Genomic DNA, 17,600 nt, shown 5'->3' with positions numbered 1-17,600 from the left:
TACAGTATGCAAGGTGTGGCCTGACCATTGCCTTATACAAGGGAATAATCACCTCCTTATCCCTCCTAAAAAAATTCCTGTATATCATTGACAAGACACCATGAGCTACTCTTGCAGCCCGTCTGCACTGTTCAGAAAACTTCATATCTGCCTGCACAATAACCCCCAGGTCCTTTTTGTTCTCTACTACTGTCAGTGTAGTACCACAGAGTTCATAGGACACTCTGGGGTTACTGTTTCCCATATGTAGTACTTTACATTTGCCAATGTTAAACTTCATTTGCCACCTCTCAGCCCATCTGCTCAACCTTTCTAGATCCTGTTGCAGCAGCATAGCGTCAGTAGTGTCCTTGACAACCCTGCCAACCTTCGTATCGTCTGCAAACTTGGACATTAAGCTTGATATACCATCATCAATATCATTTATAAATACACTGTACGTAGAGAAAACAACAATGGACCCAACACTGAACCCTGAAGGACTCCACTAATAACATTAGTCCACGATGAGCAGTGTCCATTGATTACCACTCTGTCTTCTCCCCCTCAACCACCCCTTTATCCATGGCAGCAATTTGCCTGCAATGCCACACTGCTCCAATTTGTGCAGCAGTCTTCCATGTGCAACAGTATCAAAAGCCTTTCTAAGATCCAAATATATAATATCAAAGTTATTCCCTGCATCCAATTCTTTTGTGACTGCATCATAATATCCAATCAAATTGGTCAGGCAAGGCTTTCCCTTAACAAAACCATGCTGTGTCCGAGCTATAACTGAAGTCTTGTCTAGATGATCCTGCAGTGCTTCTTTAACCAGTGCCTGCATTAATTTTCCTGGAACAGAAGTTAAACTCACATGTCTATAATTATTTGTGTCAGTCTTTGATCCTCCTTTGTGAATTGGGGTCACATTTGCACATCTCCAGTCTATGGGTACCTTCCCTGAGTCCACAAGCTTTCATAATTATGGCTAAGGGTTTGCTTACTTCCTTTGCTGCCTCCTTTAATATAACAGGATAGATCCCATCCACTAAACTAGAAGAAACACTGTGTTTTGTAATATAAAATCGATTCGCTTTACAAATGTGACACCAGTCATATTTTTAAAGCAAATTATAAATGCATTTATTTGGGTCTTTTCTTTAACTTGATATGGCAAGTATGTACCAAACAACAATCACAAGGTCTACTTACGCCACACACATTCACAAAAATGTATTCATGGTAATAATAAGAAAAATGCCATCGTTGACCATTTCGAATCAACTTGTTATGTTACGTGAGGAACAAAGTGTAAAGTGTGTTTAGCGTCTAACGGCACCAGGAGTTTCCCCCATCTTAGGGTATATCTGCGAACGTCATCAAAGGTTTATGACGTTGTACAGGAGATATCATCTCTTAAGGGCACAAACGGTGAGATTGTTGTACTCGTTGGCACTAATGATATTAAGAGTAGCAGACCGACGGAATTACTTAACAAGTACAGGTCAATGTTGAAGCAAAGCCTTGAGTTAGGGTTCAATTTGAAAATGTCTGCAATTCTGCCCAGACACGACAGGAGGGAGTTTATGATGAGAGCCTTGTCGACTAATTCGGCCCTGAAGAGATTGTGCAAGACTCAAGGGGTAGAATTTTTCTCAGCCTGGTCTATACTTCTTAACAGGAGCGACTGCTTCTGCAAGGATGGGATACACTTCACTAGAAAGGGTACAATAATATTTGCTGATGCTTTCAAGGCAGTGTTAGGTGGATCGGAAAAATGTTAGCTTTGGGGGATACACGGACTAATAGATTAACAGTAGCCACTAGCAGAGATGAAAGTGATTCTTGCACTGCTTCTGTTGGAATGAGCAGCAGTCTGGAAAACAATTTGCAGGGGATTTCAAAGACTGTTGGAAGTCATTGTGGAACAAGTAAATACTTCGGCTGTGTTAGAGTAGCTAAGAATAAGAACAGATGTATACTTGCATGTACACCAAAGCTAGGAGTTTGGAAAATAAATGATGAATTTGAGGTATTGGTCAAAATTGCTGGAACAAACTTCCATCTGTCGTTGTAGAAGTTGATAGGTTAAATAAATTTAAAGAGGAACTGGACAAACATTTAGAGGGAATTATTTTGTAATTTTTTTTTGGCTGATGCCGCATAAGTTCATACACTTGTTTTCTCACATCACATGCCACTACTACTACTAATACATCAAAAGCAGATATTGTTGGAATAACAGAGACGCAGTGTCACACAGATATAAGGAATGCAGAAATGGAATTTAGGGAGTACATAGTGGCATAGTGGCATAGTGTTTTGTGGAAGGCGCCACCGGTGGTTTCCTACATCTGCACCATAGTACTCTGTGAAGAATTTACAGAATCTCTGTAAAAGCCAGAAAAAGTGTGGTGTCTGGTTTGTGACAGAGTTGTGCTGTGGTCTGTTGTTCTGTCTCTGGCTGCTTAGCCGCAAGGCCCCTAAGGGAACCCCACGTTGCCCGCCACCACCACTGGGAGGTGAGCCAGGCTGCCCATTATACTCTGGCTGGCCTCCGCCAGGGTTGCCTGAGCTTCCTGACGGAGACCAAAAAAAAAAAAAAAAAAAAAAAAAAGGGAGAGAGAGAGGGGCATAGAAGAATAGAGGGCTTGAGGGGGAATGAATTTGGGTGGGTTGACAGTGGAGAATAAATCCACCCTGATTGGGCGAAGTATAGGAAAGAGTGTGGGTTTAAAAAGTCACAGGGGACAGGTGCCCCTGTGTAATTGTCAATGGCAAAGTGCCTGTAGATCCCGCACTGAGGTCAGTGCCAGCAGTATATCCTACCCATTTCGGGTTTGCGATGACTTAAATCCCGCACTCCAAGGAGTGCCAGCATCCCGCACCTTGGATGGTGCCTGCAATAGATCCTACCCTATTAGGGTTTGCATGATTATGTCTGCGTTTTCCGGGGGAATAGAGAGTTATCCCACGCCGGTCCGGTTTAGTTCTTGGGCTCTGAGTTCTGCAATCTTAACTCGCCTAAGAGCAAATGTTTCCTGTGCGTAGGTGGTTAATGCCTTATAGGTATGTTCCTCGAGTAGCAGAGTGGATTCTTGATTACGAGGGTTTCTCTGTATCGTGGTGAGGAATTTAAGCCTAATGTTGTCGTAGCTGGGGCACTCATACATGAGGTGCCCCCAGGACTCCTCTTCGCCGCAGTGGCAACGTGGATCATTCTCGATTCCCATGGCGGTCAGTTTTTGTTGGAAGGGTCCATGGCCGGTGATGATAAAGGTCACATGGAGGCCAGGCGAAAACCAGGGTGGAGGTTCTGGGTGAGTTGAGCTTATGGATGGAAGGAATCGTTTTGTGATGGGCCCTTTTGTTGTAGTGTCCCAGTCATGTTGCCATATCTCTTGTAGATGTTGGGTTATCCGTTGTCTTTCCTGCCTGGTGACGTTTGTGGTGTCAAGTTGAAAATTTAGCAGTTGGGTTGGAACTCCCTTCCTTAAGTGATAAAAAAGCCCTCTTTTAACCACTTCTAAGTATAGTGGCTGATATCCAGTTAATACCTGCAGAGCAGGGGTGCTGACGGTGCGGCACGCCCTGCAAATTGAAAGGAGCATGAATCTCTGGATTGAATCCAGCTTACGTTTATTTCTTGCTAGGATGGCTTTTCGGTACCAGATAGAGGCACCATAACACACAATTGGCACGTATGCCGCTTGGTATATCAGAGTAAGAGCTTTGTGCTTCAGCCCCCAGTCTGCCCTGCTGACTCGCCTTATCATAGCACTGTACCTTTGAATTTTGTTGGCTAGATACTTTAGGTGGTGGTGGAAGGTAAGCCCCGAGTCTAAGAAGATACCTAGGAGCTTGACTTCAGTGTGCAGCCGTATGGGCATAAAGTTTAATTTTATTGTAGGTGGTCTTGTGATTTAGAGGAACGAATGACAGAATAGGAAGGGAGGAGGGGTTATGCTATCAGTTAAGAAACACGTAAAATCAAAAGAAGTACAGCCAGTTGACTTGGGTGGACAAAGCAGTGTCGAGTCAGTTTGGTGTGACATAAGCATTGCGAAAGCAAAATTGAGAGTAGGGGTGTGTTATAGGCCCAATGACTACATTGATGTGCAAAACGTAAAGACCAACACTATTTCTAAAGGCCAACACTATTTCTACAACCACAAAACCAAACAAAACAGCCTCTGGCGATTGGCATAACTGTGGTCGTTCAGTAGAAAGCTGGTGCACATGCCAAAATTTGAATCGTGATGACAGGGCTCACATAAGAAGATAAAAGCAGCAGTTAAGTGCAAATTACCGAATGGTGAGCACGATTGTTACAGACGTTCGATTGGTTTCATACAGTGCTACAGACAACGAAATAGCCAGTAGACAACATCTGGATGACTTTTCCCAGGGTCGAATAATTAGGAAGCTCGAGGTGTGAGGTGTCTGACTGCAGAGTTCAGTATCGCCCATAGCATCGTCTTATGTGTGTCGTCGGCTTTCAGAACGACAGATACAGCTGTTCGAAGGAACAGTGGCGGTCGTCCACGAAAAACAACGCACAATGATGACCGCTCTGTCTAAAGGTCAAGAGGGACCGTTAACAGACAACGGGATCCATTGCAAACCAGCTGCACAGGAGCACAGGATGCAGAATATCGCGGTTTACTGTGGCCAGGCGACTCCACAATCGTGGACTGTTTGCCCGACGGCAAGTACGCTGTGTTCCTTTAGCACCTGGCCATCCGAGACACCGTTTACTGTAGTGCATCGAACACAAGGACTGGACAGCAGCGGAATGGGATAAGGTACTCTTTAATGATGAGAGTAGATTCAGTCTCAGCAGCGATTCTGGACGTCAGCTAATCTGGCGAGCTTGGCACACGGTATCACCTCGCAAACATCACTGAAAGAGATCGATATGGTGGTCCAGATATTCTCGGGGAGGCGTTATCTTGGATGGAAGTAGTCGGTACTGTAACCGGTGCATGCTACTGTACTGAGATAATTCTTCCCCATGTGCGTTTGTTCCGAGGTGCCATTGGCCCCGAGTTCGTGTTTATGGATGATAACGCTACACCCCATCGCGCTGCAATTGTTGATATGCTTTTGGAAAGTGAGGACAGTGTTCGAATGGATTGGCCTGCCCGTTTCGGTGATCTAAATCCCACTGAACACATATGGGACGCTCTGGGGAGACACCTAGCGGCACGTCAACACCCACCAGAAAATGTTCACCAGCTGAAGATGGCGCTGACAGAGGAACGGACGATGTTACCGGAAGAACTTATCAGCAACATTATTCTAAATATTGACAGGCGGTGCAAAGCAGGCATCAACATTAGGGGTGGCCATATATCCTGCTGAGGACCACCGCTTCCTATTGTTCCATCTTTGGCAGTGATGCATCTCTATCATGGCAGCCAGTGCTATGTTGCCATTTTTGAATAAAGTCCCTCTGTACCGTTTTGTTTCCGTTGTTTTGTCGGGATTGTTTCCTTCATCATTTCTGTACCTCACAAGGTTCCTTTGGTATGCTTTTCCCATATCTAGGCCACTCCTATGAGAAGCTATAGGTGAAAACCTGACTGGTCCTGAAGTTTTGCACACTAGTGTATAAGTAAATTTTTTTCAATTATATTCTCGATGCCCTCTGACAACAACCGCTCATACGCTTTCTCAGCCCCGACAAGAATGCAATTGGCCTATAGGAATCTGGCTTATTTTACGGCTTAGCAGATGATTTCAATATTAATTTCAGCAATGCTGCCTTCCACTCACTCATCTATGAAGATAGATTCCATCTCTTAAGCATATATTGTATAAGCATAATAGATGATATGGTAGAACCCGAAACAACCTTTTTATCAACTCACCCTCAATAAGGCCAATTCCAAGGTACCTATCCTCCTATTCCCTCTGATCCTATCTATTGCTCCAGCTAACTCTTCCATCCTAAATTCCTCTTCATCATCCCTAGAGCAGTAATTTCCATTATCAATTTTAATTTTTAGTTTCTTCTGACTGTTCGTTATCTTTTTCGTGCAGTGTCAGGTGTTCCAAGATAGTTTCTACAATACCTTCCCATGTAAATCACTCTTCCTCTCCTTCTCCAAATGAATACCGAATTTTACTTATTTTTTTCATTTTGACACAAGGTAATTTATAAATTAACCTCCATGGCTCTTAATTATCTGGGGTGGGGGAGGTGATTGTAAAATGCTCATTATAGGATTCCACAAAAACAATACTGACTGACAGCATAACAGTAGAAGCCGAATAACAGTCCCTCCAGAATTTCACGGCATCATTTAACTCGGGCGCAGTAGCCTGGGATGAAAAGTATCCTACTATATTTATTTACGAAATCTTTTGTTTAGCAAAAATTCTCTTCTTGCCATTCTTACTACTTCCTCCACGCGTGAAGGTCACAATCACTTATTTTGGATTATTAATTGTTCTGTATACAGATTTTTTTTTTTTTTTTTTTCGCGTATGTTTAGTTTAGGAGTTGAAAATCTCTGGTGCCACAACTAAAGTTGATGCCGTGGGAGATTTATGTGCGGCTTACACACTGTGTCCCGAGTGCAGTGTCATAATTTCTTTATATAGTGAAATTATAATCTCCTTCTCTCCACAAGCAGTTGCTTCATGAATCATTTACAAGGCACCATCAGCTATCCTTGATACCTGTCTACACTGTATAAACTTTGCTGTATTTTCTATCCAATATTATACCGATCATGAGTGATGATGAGGCGTAGTATATTGTTGTCTCTAGTACTTTTCCTAACATGCAGGTAAATCATCTAGTTCATTTAAAAATTTTTGTCGCCCATGTTAGTTTTTTTGCAACCATTCCAGTCATTAAGGGGCAGATTGAAATCTACCATAACAAGGCACTCAAATTTGCTGAACTTCAAACTTTTTTGAAATAAAATACTTACTACATTATTATAAAAAAAAATCTGTAGTTTTTATAGTAATTTATGGCAGCTGACTACTCACAGACTCGTTCACACGCTTTCACAGACTAGATAGGACAATAGAATAAGGAGGAAAATAAAAGGAGAAAAATTACACTATGAGAACTGACTCATTGTCAGAAAAACATGATTAATAACATAAGACAGACACCAGAAAAGCACTAGTGTCAAAGACGTAATATGTAGACAGAACAGAGGAAGCTAAAGAAGGAAGATTAAAATTGCAAAGTTGGTAGTAATTCGAACTGCACTAGACAGTACTAAGTGTCGAGGTCCTAAGTAGAGTCCTAAGCTGGGTCAACAGTGAAGGTCCTGAGTATGGTGACATCCTATGCACTTCAAGAAAAATCACAATCTCCCCATAGTGCAGATTATGGTAGATAATGAAGAATTTTAATGAAAAGCAACGCCTCCAAAACATATACAAGCAGTCTCACAATGTACCTACTATATTTATTAACGAAATCTTTTGTTTAGCAAAAATTCTCTTCTTGCCATTCTTAGTACTTCCTCCACGCGCGAAGGTCACAAATCAGTTATTTCGGATTACTGATTGTTCTGTATACAGATTTTTTTTTTTTTTTGCGTATGTTTAGTTTAGGAGTTGAAAATCTCTGATGCCACAACTAAAGTTGATGCCGTGGGAGATTTATGTGCAGCTTACACACTGTGTCCCGAGTGCAGTCTCATAATCGCTTTATATAGTGAAATTATAATCTCCTCTCCACAAGCAACTGCTTGTGGAGAGAAGGAGACAGAAGTACCTACTTCATGACAGACTACAATGACAGAAGTACCTACTTCATGACAGACTACAATGACAGAAGTACCTACTCCAATTCACGTGCCACTTTCAATCGCTTGAAGTCTCAAACCATTAAGAAGAATGTTGGCAGAACCGTGAGTATTAGAAACATCCCTTAAAAGAATCAGCAGATTGAATTTCCTCGACAACTGGACCACGTCACTGGCTTGATTGCCAGATTCGCTACTGCCCCCAGGAAGAACCTCGTGATGTTCCATCCATACCACAAAGCGCATATCAGCATGAGATACTAGAAACAAAATCCGTCACTATAAACAGCTGACAGCTGCTACCAATCTGACATGGACTACAGGAACAGCAGGGAAAGATGGTGTATCCCAGTTCATCATAAAGTGATTAAAAATAATTAAGCCACTATATAATGGATAATTTTATGATCATTTACAATGCTGCTCTATTCAATCATTTCTTTCTACTACTATAGAAAGCCTGCAATATAACTCTTACCAAAAGTTAATCCTCCCACAGTAAAACCCTCATCTCAGACTCCTCTAATATCTTAAAAGAATGCTCTTTTCCCCATCATGAACAAAAAAATTCTCAGAAATAAGTCCCCTCAGATCCATTACTCACCAGAACAGAGATCTACCGTTACCAACAATACTGGCTGCCATCATTGTCCTCTCTACTTTTAAAAAGCAGAGCCGAACTTGTAGCAACCTATATTGACATAGAGGCTGCATTTGTTTCTCTTCAGATGTTCTCACTTCCTCATCTGCTTCAAAACCCTGCCAAATCAGAGAGGACATCCTCTAATTCCTTTCTTCACTTCAGCAAGATCTAGTAGTCAAGGTGTTAGTAAGGGGATATGTGTTGACCAGACAGATTTCGGCTGGGGTTTCTTTCTGGGCTCCTCTTCACCTTGATGAAGAGCAACCCAGATCTTCTAGATCTAATCTGACGATGTGAAGATCCTTATGCCAGTTACTGCCAGTGATGACGCCGTATTTATCACAGGACTGATCGATATGAAACAAGAGATGGAAGTTTACCTTAACCAATTAGGTCTCAATCTTAACCAATAAAGTCTGCACTCCACAAACTCCGAAGATAGATTAGCCCCTATTTTTGGAATTTGTACTGTACAAATGTACTGTGCGAAAACATTAACATTTTAAGAAATAATATTATTAGAAGAATAGCTGTCAGATTCTCTTCAGGAATTTTAAAAGTTTCTAGGAGAGCACCAGCTGTCTAAAGCATTTTTATATTCTTTTTTAGTGACTCGCAAAGAATTTTTAGACCTGCACATGAAAAAAAAAAAAAAAAATTTCTTAGAACTGAAAGTTTTGTGTGTATTTTAACAATAATACAGTCTTGCTTTAAATTACAAAAATTTAAAAATAAATTAATGATGGCAAATCATGAGACAAGCACAGGGTTTTTTTTTTTTTTTCAATAATTATTTTAATTTTTTCTATCGAATGTTTTCTGATACGAAATTATGATACGTCAAGACTCCCAGTTCGAATTACAAAAACATTTCGTATTGTACAGTACTTCCACAGAGTAGTAATTTACTACTCTGTGGTACTTTCAGCCTTGCTTTGAAACCACCCTCTGTAGACACATAATAAGGTAGGAATGTCATCTGATTGAGCAATTCGAGTTCAGTTGATCTTCGTTGATAAAGCGTAGACAGACGTACCGGTCTGTTAATACAATTGACCATTATATGAAACCTCCTACCTATTCAAAGAGTAGAAGGCATCATGTAATAGACAAAACACACCTTTGCCATGTAGGTAAGGAAGGCTTTCCTCACGGAAGGGGAGTTCTCTCTTTCATTTCCCCTTCACCCCACGCATACACACAAAACTACCTCTATTTTCCTTTTCGGCTTGGAGAAGTGTGATGGGAATGAATTAAAAAAAAAAAAACTGAAACTATTATATTAGGGCCACCCATTATTTCTAATACATATATGTATTTTGTCTATAAATTGCGTGTTCTCTGGTCGATTTGCCTGTTTTTGCTGGACGAAAAACCTCAGTTTCTGGGGGGAAAAAACCTTGCTATCTACGCCTGAGACCGACTAACTCAGCCACGGAGTGAAAAAAGCCCATTAAAGTTCCTCGCGTCATCGACGGGATTCCAACCTGGGCCTTTTCCAGCCGGTGTGGGGAGAACGGTAACGATATCACTGTGTTACCCGCGCATCAACTACGGCACAGAGAAGTATGTTACTACTCTGTGAACTACGGTATACAGATTTATGCCAGAGTTCCCAGACTTTTATATCTTGGCCCCGCCTTAAAATATTTCTGTAATTTCACGCCCCCTTAAGAAGAACAAGTGCCAAAATTTAGTTATGAGTAGACATACGTTTATAAATTTATATATACATCAATACATTTAATCTCAAAGGTTGAAATAAAATAAGCTTCATACCTGGATTAGTCGGATGGCTTGATCAGAGTGGGATGGCTTGGTCATTAAAAAAGAGCGCTTCATAAAAACAACATACTCTCCCCAAAAAACCATGTGTGCCCCAAAGAGGAACGCACCCACACTTTGGGAAACTCTAGTCTCTGCATCTCTCTCTCTCTCTCTCTCTCTCTCTCTCTCTCTCTCTCTCTCTCTCTCTCTCTCTCTCTCTCTCTCTTCTCTCTAATTTTGTTTGCTCTTACACGTATTACCTTAACATGACAAAAAAAAAAAAAGAAAAAAGAAAAGAAAAGAAATGTGTTTTAAGAAAAAATGGGTGCAATTTTTCTCAAAATTTCAGGAGGCAAATAATTTGTCTCAAATTGTAAGCTCCATATTAAGCATTCCACATTCAAATGCTTCATCAGAAAGGGTTTTCAGCTTAATGAAAACTGCTCGGCGGAAAGACAGACAATCTTTCATTAGAAAATTTAGAAGCCGAACTTATGGTGAAAGAAAAGTATAACATGGCCTGCTGAGAATTCAAAAATTTTTTTAAATCTTTCGAAGGGGAAGAAATTTTAAAACTAACGAAATCTAAAGAAAAATATATAAAGTAAAAGCAATCTTCCTTGCTATTTTTAAAATAACTGATAAATAACATTATACAGGGTGTCTCAAAAATATTGGTTCAAACGTTTAGGGGAGGGAGGTAACATCTAAAGGAATGTGAATCGCATAGGAACCCATAACCGGAAACCTCACCGTAAGTCGGTAGACGGCGCTGTTCATCAGTTCCCGAGAGGGAAAATTTCTGGTTTACTCATTGAAGCAGTAGTCGCCGCACGAAGAGCATGCATCGATATACGAACTGTGAGCTGGCAGAATGCACCTAGTGTATGGATTAGCAGAGGGCAATGGACGAGCCGCTCAACGAATTTATGGAGAACGCATTCCAGACAGACGTGTACCGGACCACCGTTTGTTTGCGCGTGTGCATCAAAATTTGTGCGATTATGGGTTATTTAGAGGTAACAGGAGTAGTGCGGGCAGACCACGTTCGACGCGAACTCCCGCCATGGAAGAGTGTGTTGAATGCCGTCCAGAATAATCTTACTACCAGCACACGTGCCATTGCCTCTGCCTTAGAAGTGTCTCGTTGCAGTGTACAGCGTGTCTGGCACGACGCTTCCTTACACCCCTTTCATCTCCAAAGGGTTCAGTTACTGCTCCCCCAAGATCATCCTGCACGTGTGGCTTTTGCGAAGTGGTTTCTCCAAGAAAATGTTCAAGACTTGAATTTTCCAGCCTATGTTTTGGTCAAGGATGAGGCTTATTTCACTCGGAAGGCTTATTCAATCAGCACAATGCTCATGTGTGGGCTCACGACAATCCACACGGCGTGCGCCACCATGCGGCACAACATCGCTTCGCAATAAATGTGTGGGCAGGTATGGTCGGTGACTGCTTACTCTGCCTATACCTGTTACCATCCCGCATGAACTCTGCTAAATATCGGATCTTTCTTGAATAAGTTCTACCAGTGTTACTTGACGATGTTCCAGCAAATGTGAGACGCAACATTTGGTTTCAACATGACGGGGTGCCTGCCCATTATGGAAGGTGTGTTCGTGATCATTTGAACAGGCGTTTTGGGCGTCGATGGATTGGCCGTGGTGGACCCGTTGCCTGGCCCCCACGCTCACCTGATTTATCGAGCCTTGATATCTTTCTGTGGGCCCTCAAATCATCTATCGTGTATGAATCGCCTGTGGAGACGGAAATGGATCTCGTGGCGAGACTCGTCTGCCCTGCTGCTACTGTCAAAGAAACTCCAGGTGTGTTCGACCGTGTCCACAAATCCATGCTGCGTCGGTGTCACGCATGCATCGCGTCTCATGGTGGAACCTTCGAGCATCTGTTGTAACATCATGAAATGTATCCATCTCTTACTCCATTGTTAATATTATGTCAAATAAATGTTTGCCACTAATTACTGTCTTGTGTCATTTCTGCTTCTTGTACCTCTGCTACTACTTTCCCGTGGCATTTCCGGTTATGGGTTCATATGCGATTCACATTCCTTTAGATGTTACCTACTCCCCTAAACGTTTGTACCAATATATTTGAGACACCCTGTAGTTTATATAGGACAAATACATATTAACAACAATCATATAACAAATAAATACTATGAATGATAAAAAATGTATTTTAATGGTAATATTATATTTTTCTTTTGCTTTTTGAGGTGAAAAAATGCTATTCTACACATTTCGTTTCGTATCAAGTTTTCCTGCTTACAAATTTTCAAAATATGGCCACCCTGTCTTTATTGCTTTTTCTTAAAAGAATCGGGAGTAAAATCATTAATCAGCAATTTTGCAATCGCAGTAGCCGAATAGTCAAACGCGGGAGTACATTAGTACCAGGTGTTTGAATTGACCATGAGTCAAGTCTTCAAGACTGATAAATACGGTGATGTTCTTCTATTCATTTTATATCCCTAGGGGCTCACGTCTGGTGAGTATGGGCTTGGCAAACCCAGGGTCCTGAGCTGGATATCATCATTCTTCTCTTTCTTGCTTTCTTGGTGATTCCCTTCTACTTCTCTCTCTCTTTCAGGATAACGCAGGAATTTTTTTTTTTTTTTTAGGCTGGTGCAGCATAAGCCTCAGGCTTCCTTGCACTATATGGCTAATAATAATAATAATAATAATAATAATATTGTACACTCTACTAACTTTGTGTGATCGTACTGGAGTATACACCGGAGCTTAATTTAAATCACTATGGTCCCCGGATAGGAACAGTACCCATCATCATCTTTAAAGATAACCATTGTTAAACTATTATTAAGCCAACCTCTCAGCTTTTAATGTTAGTTACATAAACAGATTTTAAAGCGCTGTATACATATATTATTGCGCAATTATGTACACGCTTCTAGTCATTGTGAAACCACGTCCATTCATTGGGAAATCACACTGGTTGGCACAATAAACAGATATATCATTCATTCTTTATATATCATGTTTCTCGTTCATTCTTTATATCATTTTTAACATTCACCGATTCTTTAAATCATTCTTTTAATTTTTTTTTTATTATTTAAATAAATGATTATTTAAATCATTAAATGATTTAAATAATCATTCATTATCTATTTGTAAATACTGAAAAAATTTAGTCATCCAAACAATTTTCCTCCACGCGAGGTAAAAATGAAAAACACCACTAGCGCAGCTACCCTTTTTTGGGCCCGGAGGCAAAGAACATGTTCGAACCCCTACTTAATGAAAATTGCAAAAACAGGAGACAGCCAAAGACGCCGGACCCCGAAAGGGCCCAAGCCCGGAGGCAATTGCCTTGCCTGCCTGTTAGTGGTGGCTACGCCAGTGAAAAACACCTTTACAGAGTCGTCAAGAAAAGGAGAAACAATTTTGAATGCCTATATCTTTTGATGTATTGTACTGGCCAGTTTAATAAATTTATATGTTTAATGCAAAACCGTGTTCAATACGTAATCCCCATGCATCCAAGATTGGAGTTCACCTAGCGTTTCTTAAGGCAAAACTAAGTAATATTTGACAGATGCTCTCAAAGTATTCCGAAATGAGCATTTGCAACCTTTATACAACAGGTTTGATAAACACGACAATTACGGCTGAAATGTTATCAGAAGTCCTCAATTTTCTTCAGTTTATCATTTTAAATGGAAAACAAAATGAAAAGTTCACCAGGTGCAAACTAATATTTAGTTGAACCGCCTCTGGCTCTGATGACAGCAGCACACCGTCGAGGCATTGACAAGATCAATTTCTGAAGATAATCAACTGATAGTTCGTGGTTCCAAACACGAATTATGGCTTCCTGAAGTTCACGAAGGGTCTTTGGTTTCTTTCTGGCAACTCAGATTCCACACGATGCCAACAGTTCTCTATAGGATTCACGTCCGGGCTGTTTCCTGGTCTGTTGAGTTGTAATGGACCGTTCTTCCTTTTTTTTCTCCTGTATCAAATGTAAACACATTACTGTCGAACCTCTAATGCAGAAATGAAGCTAAAGTAACTACAGAAGTGCGTATTTACACTTTTCGTCTGATGACAAGGAGCAGAGTCGTCTTGAAAGATGCAGTTACATGACAGGTTGAAATTGTCTCTCATGGTTGGCAGCAATTTGCCTTCCAATATAGCCAGGTATCCATTGGCATTTACGGAATCTTTTATAAACTGCACGTGACATAATCCGCGATACGAAATGCACCCCCATATCATTTGGCTGGTAGGGAATTTCACTGTAGACACCATACAGTCTGGATGATATTCTTCACCATGTCTACGGCGAATCGTTTGTCTCCCATCAGAGCCGTGCAGGTTGAATTTCTTCTCATCCCTTTTCCTTTTATTACTTTTCCTTTTATTTTAAATACGAAACAATTCATTGTTTCGTATTTAAAGGGCTAAAAATAAATTGTGAAATAAAAAGTTTGAAAAGCTTTTATTACCTTGTCTCGTCAGGATGGAACAATGAACACTGTTGACGTTGACTACCTGAGGAGAGCTATTGGCACATGTGCATGTGAGACAGTAGAGTTGGCACCGCAGCATATATGTACGCATACCCAGGCTACAATGCAGCATATATGTGGAGTACGTGTCTAGGCTATTACTGTAAATTTTCGACTTAAAATTAGTCAAAGTTTATTGCTTCTTCTGAAAACTAATAAATTTATTATAAGTTAAGATACAAAAATATAAACAAACAGGAGCTTTCAGGACGATGGAACATTATAGTCATAAAACAAACTTTACGACTATGTATTATGATACCAAAGGCCTTGTCGCAGACTTAAACTTAATTGAAAATCATGTTATAGTGAAACCCGTGCTGTTATTTTAATATTTTAAAATACAGTTTATACGATCAGTACGCATATGTTTTATTATAATTTTATATTATTACAATAAAGGCATTTTATACAGAGTTGAGTCAGTGTTTTAGTAGCATCACAGATGAATTATAGAGTTCCTGACTCCAGAGGCCTCTTCAATGAAAAAATCAAATAGCTAACCGCAGGGCCGGGCGGGCAGGTTTTGGCACCAGCAGCTTCTAACGATTTTGGCCCGATCTGAATCACTTATCATGTCATGATAAGTTCATGAATCACTTATCATGTCATTGGCCCCGGAAGATCATTGTCCAGTAGCTTGAGCCAGTCCGCCTCTGGATAACCTTCCCACTTTCCTTTCTTACAGTAACCAACTTCAATTTTATTTTTTTTTTTAATACTGAAAATGCAACTTTATTTTCTAAGTGTTCCGATACAGTAAGAAAATGTTCCGACGTTGGAATTACAACTTCATTAATATTATCTAACTGCTCTTAGAAATTTTAATTCTGGAACGTCGTCCTTCCATGGCTGCCCGTGGCCAACTTTTTTGGCCAACTGCCCGTGGCGTCTTTATCACAGAATATCCATCTGACCACACACAAATGGGAGCGCACTCACAACAACTACTCATGTTGCTATATACTTGTAGTAAACTTCTGAAATTCCCAAGGTACAATGAAATTTATTTATCTAAGAATGATAGTAACACATAATGGAAAAGATTATGCTCAAAATAATTTTAATTCTTTCAATTTTTAAATATAATTGTTTTTGCCCTCAGTCGATGTATAGATACAAAATGGCTGCCGTCCCTTAGGTCTGCAATGGAGTTATTCCTACAAGCGATCTATACAAGACATTTTTAATATGGAATTAACCGTGGCTTCAAGTTATCAGCATTACAAGATGTAGCATAGAGATATGGCGAGACAGTATTTGGAACAGTGACGCGAGAAGCTAGAGACAGAAGGGCAGCCTGTTTTCCCACTTCAATGCTGGTATCTTCATTTAGTCCTCTAATTACAGCGCCAATCATTGCTGCTGCAAAGCTGGAAAGGAAGTATTTTTTAAATAGAAAGTCTACAAAAATTCTGAATATTTTAAAACTTAAACAAAAAAGAGAACATAAAACATATAGGGTAAGTAGAGTAAGTAGTTATTGTTTACTATCTGCTAATTTATTTCCATGTAACAAGTGATAGTTCAGCAGGGAAAGCAAATTTTGAAGCCGATATAATTTTCAGATCTTAGTAAATAAGAGCTTTAATTGATAGTTTCAATACAAATATTTCACCGCTGCAAATGTAAATACATTCTGATGTATATTACAGTAACATGTGGAGGACCTGGCTTGTCATAAATAGCACAGACATTTTACTCCCATACTTGGGACAAAGAATATGTGAGGTATGATGCCACAAGTTGCATCTTTCCCCATAATATTTATTTTAAAATATGTTTGGTTCCATTTATATTTTTCTATATATATATAGGTGCAGAAGGCTGGTTAGAAAAAAAAAATTAGTTCAATACATTCGTCAGGTTGAGAAATTTGGATTTCCACTAACGTGTTGAGCATCGCGGAAAATAAAGCATTGGTCATCCTCTCAATAATAATAATAATAATACTAAACTTGTAGGATATGCCTGGTATCGATTATTTATGAGAAGCTATCCAAATCTTGATCATGATCTGCCCCTAAAGATAAAACTGAGAAGCATTGATTCGTTAATTTTTCCAGTTGCCACTTATGGATGTGTGAAAAGAGTTGACAGGAAGAAAATTGAGGCATTTTAAATGTGGTGTTACAGGAGAATAAATGCGTATTTCTTACTTGGATCGAAGAACAAATGAATGGATATTGAATAAAATTGGCAGGCCTAAAATTCTTCTTCATAGCATCAACAAAAGAAAACAAGTTTTTTGGTCATATAGTAAGAAAAGAAAACTTTCCGTTGAAGAATATAATGGAAGGAAAAACCGAGGGAAAGAGGTGCAGAGGAAGACCTGCAACTAGGTGGAAGGATGGGATCAGTGAACTTCTGGGAATGACACTTTGCGATGCTGCTCGTATAACACACGATCGATGCAGTTGGAGGAATTTGTTGGTGACCACAACAGCACCTCAGGGAGCTATGTGACTGGAAGAAGAAGAAGATCCAAATCTTAAAACGCACGAAAAGACGAAATTGCTCAAAGAAAACAAAACAGAGTAATTGTTAAAAGCGGGGAAGCAGAATTTTTTAAGGGAAAAAGTTAAAGGAAGAGTATTTAAAGCAGTGTTTCAAGGATATTCATGTGTTGTTGTGGCAGCATACAAAAACTTTAAAGCTTATCATGTAGCAGTAAAAAAAAATCCAAATTATTTTGATTTTAGGGGAGCTAATGTTGCCTACCTAGACCCAGCCCTGGAAGGAAGCGATATAAGTTCAGACAAAGATTAAATTGCGTCCTCGTCTGAAACACGGTGAATCATCTCATCGAACAACGAATACATCAACTATTGTGTCGCGGAGGTGCAACTAGGATTTCTTGACACCGATGGCG

The 17,600-nt window shown here is 40.1% G+C and overlaps 1 protein-coding gene across 1 annotated transcript in view; it reads right to left on the bottom strand.

Moving 5' to 3' along the window:
- Positions 1-15,914: 15,914 nt before the first annotated feature.
- Positions 15,915-17,600, bottom strand: part of LOC150084430 (uncharacterized) — a 256,526-nt gene continuing 254,840 nt past the window's right edge. The window contains exon 9 of the mRNA XM_090376228.1: positions 15,915-16,101. Coding sequence (XP_090232354.1) covers positions 15,915-16,101 — 187 coding nt within the window. The remainder of the gene's footprint in view (positions 16,102-17,600) is intronic.

The sequence above is a fragment of the Mastigoproctus giganteus genome, chromosome 6 (assembly GCF_048544385.1).
Source record: "Mastigoproctus giganteus isolate SK-2022 chromosome 6, ASM4854438v1, whole genome shotgun sequence".
NCBI lineage: Eukaryota > Metazoa > Arthropoda > Arachnida > Uropygi > Thelyphonidae > Mastigoproctus > Mastigoproctus giganteus.
This window is presented reverse-complemented; position numbering and strand designations above follow the sequence as displayed.